The 8,201-nt window shown below is 51.8% G+C and overlaps 1 protein-coding gene across 1 annotated transcript; it reads left to right on the top strand.

The window, feature by feature from the left end:
• The first annotated feature begins 1,901 nt into the window (after positions 1-1,901).
• On the top strand, positions 1,902-7,832 carry LOC125322360. The gene is made up of 6 exons (XM_048296013.1): positions 1,902-2,015; positions 2,619-3,410; positions 3,624-3,993; positions 4,600-4,721; positions 6,356-6,516; positions 7,462-7,832. Exons 1-6 carry the CDS (start codon positions 1,902-1,904, stop codon positions 7,532-7,534), a joined length of 1,632 nt encoding a protein of 543 aa, XP_048151970.1. The 3' UTR covers positions 7,535-7,832.
• Positions 7,833-8,201: the final 369 nt, after the last annotated feature.

The raw sequence follows: 8,201 nt of genomic DNA, 5'->3' as shown, positions 1-8,201 counted from the left end.
CGTATTTTTCGCTTGTTTTTCTGCTTGCCCTCTGCATAAAAGATTGTAGGAGGGCAACGAATCGGGCAATTCATGCAGCCTTCAGTTCCCTCCTCGCCCAGGGCCACAGAAAGGAAAGCTGCACATGCAGCAGTAGTGCCTTAAAGAACAGCTGCTGGATTGTAAACCCATCCTGGGGACCTGTGTGAATTGCGAATGGAGATGACTTGCAATTGAAAATGGGGAATTTTGAGGCAGTAATATTTACCCTGTAAAATACTTCTTGTGTGGAAGACACAGTGTGGAGAAAATGTCACTCCGCACAACAGCTGTACCAAATGTCTTTGCAGATGTTCAGAAGAAATACTTAACATTAACATTGAATATTTAATACTGATCCAAAGGGTGAGAAACATGGCTGATCATATGTTAACCAGTGGGAACATGGTCCAACATATAAACAGGGAGAGATACATACAGCATCTTGTTCCCTCTACATAATCAGATGTTCACATGCCCTGTGTGTCTGGAGATCCCTGAGGCTTGAACTGTGCATACATGAGCTTTTCTGCTCTTCCTAGGACAACATTCTCCGAAGTCTTCCTTATAGTGCTTGTATTCCCTGTGGGAGCTGTGTATTGCTAGATTTAGTCAGCCTGACTAGGGACCTTCTTTCTCCTGTATTTCAAAAGATTTTCTGTATTTCTCCTGTATTTCAAAGGAATTAAATGTATTTCTGTATCACAGAAAGAGAACTACCTAAACCTTAGAATCAAATGAAGTAAATTCCTGTCAGAAGTACTGTAGTACATGGCAGATACTTAGGAATATAGGTGGAAATTAATGAGCAGAGAATGAGAAAAAAGTTGGAACACAAAGTGACATAAAATTTCAAACCATTTGCTTTTGGCAACGCTGCTTTAAAAAAAAAAAACAAAACACTAAACCATGCTGTAACTATAATAGAAAAGCCTTTCTACTGGCAAGAGAGATTATGCTCCTGCAAAGTTCTTCAAATACAATGATGATGCAAAGACCCAAAGCAGAACTATTTCATGCTCTTTCTAACTTCTGATTTTATAATCTTATCAAAACTGTGAAAGCAAACTGATACTGTAGACAGAAGATGGACATTAGAGTCATACAGCAATTTTTTGCACGTGTTTATATCTGCTTAACATGGCCTTCAGGGAATGGAACTTTGCCAGGCCAGAAATTCCAAATTCCCACAAAAATAAATGGGAATTGCAAGTCTTAGCAGCAAATAAGACTGAATCTGTGGAAATGCAAATCTGAAAACGATCGAGAAGGACATTACACCTTCAGCAGTCCTTGTCTGTACATCTGTATGGTTAGTCTAAAACTCTGATGTGAAAGAGCATGAAAATCTACAGCTGAATGAAAAGATGGTTTCAAAGGAACGCTTGATCCTTCTTGGCCCAATTACGGGAATACAAATAAGAAACGATTCTGTGGAAATCAATGTGGCTGTAGCAATGCAATCTCAGTAAAGTCACAAAAATATATCAGCCCACGGGATACAAGACTGTTGTAAAAAAATATTGTCTATTTCACCTGTTTCAACGTTCCCTAAAAAACACTGGAATTTTGAGATTAACTTTGTGTGTTCTCACCTTGCATTGTAAATAAGGCCTTCCTGAGGGAACAGGATGCTCTGCTGTCACAGGCACGTGTCTGAGAGTCTGCTGGGGGCTGGGGCACAAAACTGCAAAAAGATTTCCCAGGAGATGTCTGATATTTGTGAACCATATTCTGGGCTGCCTCAGAACCAGCATGGCCAGAAGGTGGAGGACAGGGATTCTGCCCCTCCACTCTGGTGACACTCCACCTGCAGCACTGTCGGTTCCCCAGCACAGATGGCAGGGACATGGGCGGAGCAGGTGTGGTGGAGGGACACCGAGATGATCCAAGGGCTGGAGCACCTCTCCTGCAAGGGAAGGCTGAGACAGCTGAGCTTGTTCAGCCCGGAAAAGAGGCTTAGGCTTGAGCAAACTGTGGCCTTCCAGTACCTGACGGCAACCTACAAAAAAGCTGAGAGGGACTTTGTACAAGGGCAGGCAGGGACAGGACAAGGGAGAATGGCTCCAAACGGAAAGAGAGTCGGTTTAGATGAGGTATTCAGAAAAAAGACTCTCCTGGAACAGGTTCCCAGAGAAGGTGTGGATGCCCCATCCCTGCCAGTGTTCAAGGGCAGGCTGAATGGAGCTCTAGGCAAGCCGATCTAGTGGAAGGGGTCCCAAGCCACAGCAGGGGGGTTGAAACGACGTGATCTTTCAGGTCCCGTCCAAGCCAAACCGTGCCATGACTCCGTGATTCTGGGATACTTCCGCTCCTCATCCTCTGGCAGAAAAAGAAACCTGACCAAGTTCCACATTGCAGACTCTGTCTTTTTGCAAGCTGCAGCTGTCTAAACAGGGGATGAAAAGAGATGACTACTGACACGACTTGCCTTTTCTACTTGAAAACTAAACGCTGCACTCCTGTCCCCTCTCGCACAACTATCAGGACGGGGAACTCTTCCTAGTGAAATGCTTCAGAAAGGTAGAAAGAAGCAGAAAGCTGTAAGTCAACACTTCTATTTATTTATGTACTGATTTATATGGTTATTTCTTTCATAGGCATTTATTTGTTTGCTTGTTTGCTTCTTCCCTTCCGCGGGGCGCGCTCCGGCTCCTCCGTTGGGCTCGTGGAGGGAACGGACGAATGGAGTCGCTCCGGCGGCGCCACCTCTCTCAATTTTCGCTCGCACTTCTCCCTCTCACACTCCGTCCACTCCACTCCACTCCCGTCCCGCCCCGTCCCTGTCTCCGCCTCTCCCGGCCCGGCTCAGGCCGCGTCCCTCAGGCCGTCCCTCGGCGGTGCCGCCTCCGCCGGGCTCTCTCCGTACTGGCAGCGGCGCCGCTGGAAGTGCCGCTCGCTCTGGTACCGGCGGAACAGCACCGTCTTTTGGCTCCGCCTGGCTCTGGCCCCGGCCCCGAACGAGGCCCCTCCGGCAGTTCCGTCCGGAGCCGCCTCGCTGCCGCCCGGCTCCTGCCCTGTCCCCGGCAGCTTCCCCGGTCCGAGCTCGGCCGCTCGTCAGCTCGGCCGCCGGCCCCGAGCCGCCGGAGCCCGGGGCGGCTCGGGAAGCAGCAGCGCCCGGGGGCCCCGGGCAGAATGCCGAGAGCGCGGTGCCGCCCGCACGGGCGGAGAAGCCTCCCCTGGAGCAGCTCTACCGGCAGGGCCCGCTGCTGGGGAGCGGCGGCTGCGGCAGCGTTTACTCCGGGACCCGGCTCGCCGACGGCGCCCCGGTAAGAGGTGGGGCCGGGTCGGAGTGGGGCGGCGGGAGGCGAGCTCAGCCCGCCGCTCGCCTTGACTTGCAGGTGGCCATCAAGCGAGTGTCCCGCGATCGCATCCCGGAGTGGGCGCGGCTGGTGAGTGAAAGCCGGCGGGGCGTGGCGGGCGGGGCTAGGGCGAGGCCCGGGAGGGTGGGAGCCGGGACGCTGCGAGGGGAGCGAGCGTGGAGTGAGCGGGGGCCGCGGAGCGTCCCGGGCCGGGCAATGGCGAGCGGCGGTGGGGCCGGGCCGGGGTGCCGAAGGCTCGGCGCAGCATCGGCCCCGCTGACGGCATCGCGGTCCCCCCCGCAGCACAGCGGCGCCCTTGTGCCCCTGGAGCTGGCGCTGCTCTGGATGGTGTCGCGCCCTGGCTTCCGCGGCGCGGTGCGGCTCCTGGACTGGTTCGAGCTGCCCGACGGCTTCGCGCTGGTCATGGAGCGTCCGGAGCGCTGTCAGGACCTCTGGTACTTCCTGGAGGAGCGGGCGCTCCTGACGGAGCCCGTGGCGCGGGGGCTGTTCCGCCAGGTGCTGGAGGCCGTGCGGCACTGCACCAGCCGCGGCGTCCTGCACCGCCACATCAAGGCCGAGAACGTCCTCGTCGACCTGGCCACCGGCGAGGCAAAGCTCATCGACTTCGTGTGCGGCACGATCCTCCAGGACACCTTCTACACCCGAATGTCAGGTGAGCCCAAAGGCGGGGCCCAGCCGGGCAGCAGAGGTTCCCCCCTTTGCTGGCAGAGGGGGAAGAGAGAGGGAGGAGGAATCTTTCTTCAACTGGCTGCAGCCAAGTTGCTTTCTGGTGGGGCAGGGGCTGCCTGTTGTGGAACAGGAGCTGGCTGGGAGGGAGCAGCACGGGCCTGATGACCTGTGCTCGTGTTCCATGGGCATGTCAGAGTACAGCCCACTGGAGTGGATCCTCTTTGGCTGCTACCATGGCCAGCCAGCCACCATCTGGTCCCTGGGCATCCTGCTCTATGAGCTGGTCTGTGGGCACCTTCCTTTCCACACCAATGAGGACATCATCCGGGGCCAGCTCTTTTTCCCGCCCTGGGTGTCTCAAGGTGGGGATACACCTTCATACAAACAGTGGCCCTTTTCCATGGGAAACAATATGCAGCCCCCCAGTGTCTCGAGGTTAGGTCAGGGGTGGTGTCTGGGGCTCCAAGGGCACCCAGAGTCCTAGCTGCTGGCAGCTTTGGTCTGGGAGAAATCCTGTGATGTTTGCAATTTTTCAAGGCTGCACTTCCTATGTGCACTTACCCACTAAAGCCTTGCCTCCCATCTGGAGGAGCTCTCCTTCCTCCAAGCCCCATGTGCAACAGAGAGCAGGAGAATGGGAAAAATGGCACAGGCTGTGACAATAGTGATGCAAAGAACCAGGAACTGATGTCAGAAGGAAAAGGGTGTAAGGTAAGGAGACCAAGTTAAGTTCTGTGTGGTAGATTTTCAGTTTATGTGCTGTAGGCAGAGCTCTGAGACCTCTTCCTGTGGTGTGAGCCCAGGGAAGCAGCTGAGCCAAGGAAGAGCTCAGCTGGACACTGTGCTTCAGGCTGTTTTTGCAATGGGTGTGTAGTGCTGACTTCATGTCCTCAGCGTGTATCAATAGCAGGGGAGGTCCCTGAATGGTTTCTGGGCTCTGTTGCGGCTCCTCCTCTGTCTTATGGCTGAGAAAACACCAACAAGCAGTCAGAGCAGTTAAAGTTGGCCAGTCTGGGCAAGCAATCCTTTAGCATTTCGTAAATTACAGGTATCTGTGAACCAGCTCTGTGTCTTGGTGGTGTTTTCTGTCAGCTGTGTCCGGTTTGGACGGAGAAAGGTGTTTGCTGGAACAGGCAGTCCTCCAAAGTCAGTTCCAGGTTGTGTCAGCTTTTGAGTGGTACAGCCATGCCCTTGTGCCCAGTTGTCTCTGATGCTATTTCTAGACTTCATCAGCTTCTGGGCAGCTTTGTGCATTCTGGCATGGCTTTGTCCAGAGGGCAGGGATGGCAGGTGGCTATGGGGAGAGCAGCCCAGAGCCCACCCCCACGATTGCCTTTGCAGCAGGGCCAGGACCTGCAGTTGTTTTGGGTTTGCCGTGGGGTGCAGGAGGAGGCAGATGAACAACAGCTTTGGTAAACAGAATGTCCAACCCAAGGCTTGTGTACTTGATTCCAGCCTTGCTGAGAAAGGACCCAGCGTATCCCTGACAGGAACTGATCCTTCCACTGAAGTTTGAACAGGACCTGATTTGGCTCTTCAGCTGTGCCAGAAATGATGGGATACTAAGGAAGGGTGTGCATCTGCCCCCACTGCCTCCACCCCCCTTGCTGGACATGGCATGGGGGCCCTGGAGCAACTTGGGCAGGCAGAGGCCTTCCAGAGAGCAGCAGGGCAGGGAGCTCTGCAGAACTTCCTAAATGCCAGTGAGCCTGAGATGATGGATGTGTGGGAGCTGGAGAGCACCGAGCATCCCCAGAGCTCAGCAGCATCGGGGCTCAAAGGCTGCTGGGGAACTGTACGAGGGAAGGGAAGCAGCAGCAGAAATGAGGGGCTTGAGAAAAGTAGGTTTGGACATCCTGCAGAATGGCTTTGTGGGGACTTGGCTGGAGATCAGCACTGGCTGTTAGGTGCTTTAGGGACAGGGGGAGAATAGAGATTTAAACCTATTCCCATACCATCCAAAAGGCCAGTGGAGGCAGTGGCACCCCAGAATATCTTGATGCCAAACATGTGGATGCCAGATGAGAATGTCCATACTTCCAGAGAAGAGGCAAGAGAAGTGAGCACAGGGAGAGAGGTGGCAAATGTGGGACATGGTCTCTCCCTCATCACTTCCCGTTCCATTCCCCATCCTAGGCCAAGCTTCTCCATCAGTTTGACTTTTCCAAACAAGTTCCAGCTAAGAGCATGGCTAAACTTCTTAAGGCATCAAAGGGGGAGGGCTGGATGTTTAAGCTGAGTACTATTATAATAATATATAATAACATTAATATATTATACATAAAGTGAAATTATTGTATTAATTTATGTAGGAATGTATATTAATAATGTTCTACTCTTTCCAGGCTTCCTTGCTGTATTCCAGTGGTGGGGATATGAAGAAGGGTTCCTTGGGACAGCCTTTGATTCCCCCTATACACAAGGCAATGAGTCCCCCTGTTGGCAGTGCTGCAGTGTGTGTCTCAAGCTCTCTGCAGCTGGATTTCCAAGAGTCCCAGGAGATGAGGTAAACCAAGGTGTCTGCTGCTGCAGTGTATTCTGATCCTTGACTGTCAACTTCTGCAGGCATGAGAATATGTTAGGGCAAATATTCGCTATTGAAGTCTGCAATTGTGTCTGCAAATTCAGGTGCTGCTTCTGTAAACATCAGGCATAACTCCTCTGTGCCTGGGCCTCCACTGTGAAATGAGATCCCAGATAAAATTTGGGGTATAGATGTATAATCCAAGAGATATTTAATATTTAGATCTGGGGCTTAAGATCAAAGAGGGCAAGGTGCTAGAGAAGAGTTATAGGACCGTACTTGATGGAAAGATATTGGCTTGGATATGTGTGAGAAAATGTAGCTGTCAAGCTTATCCTAGTGACAAGGTTAAAGCAGGAGTCACAGAAGTATCATTCCAATTGAAAAGCGTCCGTAGGGCTTTTAAAGTGCAATCTGAATATCCTTACCTAGCAGATGAATTTGAAAAAGCCTTTTCTTCTTGAAAGAGCAAGGAGATGTACTGTCATCCTCAGGAGAGAGCAGTGCTATGACCATATGTAGCCCGAGACTGTCACCAGTGTAAGGCATGAGCAGGCAAAGTCAAGCTTGAGCAGGAGAACAAAAGTAGCTGCCCTCCATACAGACTTGTGTCTCAGCTCAGCAGCTCTTGCTGCTTCACAGAGGCTGTAGGAGCCACTTGGCTCCAAAAGGAGAGAACTGGGCAGGTCTGATGCAAGTTGAAGAATGACTGCTGTGTTTCAGCTGGAGCTTGGCAAGCTCTGTGGGACTCCAGCAACTGAAAGCTTAAGGACAATTCACCAGCTTTGCATCATGTTGGGTTTATGTGTTGCATTTCCTCCTTCATCAGGGGGACCATGCTAAGAAGGTTTGCCTCCTTTGATGCTACACCCATTCCCTCCCTTTTCTTTCTACCTCGTGTGTTCTTTTGTCCTCCATTTTCTCAAGGCCAAAATCCAGCAGCAGAAGCAAAGAGAACAACTCTGAACATGCAAGTAGGTACAGAGCATGCCTGTCCTAAAATGACCATTGGAATGCTGACCCAGGGGTGGCATTGTGAAAATTTGGTTGAAAACCATCCTGGTTTAAATTTCTTCAAATTCATTTCAATTCCTTGATGGGCTCAGTGGACTTTCCCAGAGTCCAGTCACTGGGAGTGTGCTCTGGTGGTGCAGTGAAAATTACTCCAGTGTGAAGTGATGAGTGGCAGGAGCTGGAGTGGTACCTTGGGGCCCTGGAAATGCACCACAGGAAAAGAAAACATTCCTCTCCATCCTGCACATGCCTTTCATCTCCCTGCACCCTTTCTAAAGTAACAATTAGTAGAGAAAAAGAAGACATTTAGCATGAAAGGAGAAATGTTCCCACTCCTTCCTCCTGCCCTTGAAGGAGAAAACCTTCCCTTGGGGCAGTTTCTGTGCTGAACCCTTTGAGATCTGAAGGAGATTCATGGACATTGCCTGGTTTTGCACTGGGAGAAACAGGGAAACCTCCTCTGACAGAAAGTCCTTGTGAATGTTCCAATTTAGGGGAAGGAGACTTCCAAATGGATGCAGCCTATGCAGGATCAGAGTTTGTCATCCTCTGACAGCACAAGCCTAAAGCCACCTATGGCAGGTTCACGATGGCAAATCTCTTCCCCGACTCTCTCTGCCCGTGTCAGTATTGCAGGCTGAGGCTGGGGGAGG

The sequence above is a fragment of the Corvus hawaiiensis genome, chromosome 3 (assembly GCF_020740725.1).
Source record: "Corvus hawaiiensis isolate bCorHaw1 chromosome 3, bCorHaw1.pri.cur, whole genome shotgun sequence".
In the NCBI taxonomy this organism is placed as follows: Eukaryota; Metazoa; Chordata; class Aves; order Passeriformes; family Corvidae; genus Corvus; species Corvus hawaiiensis.
Note: the sequence above shows the minus strand (reverse complement) of the source record. Positions and strands in the feature narration are given on the sequence as shown.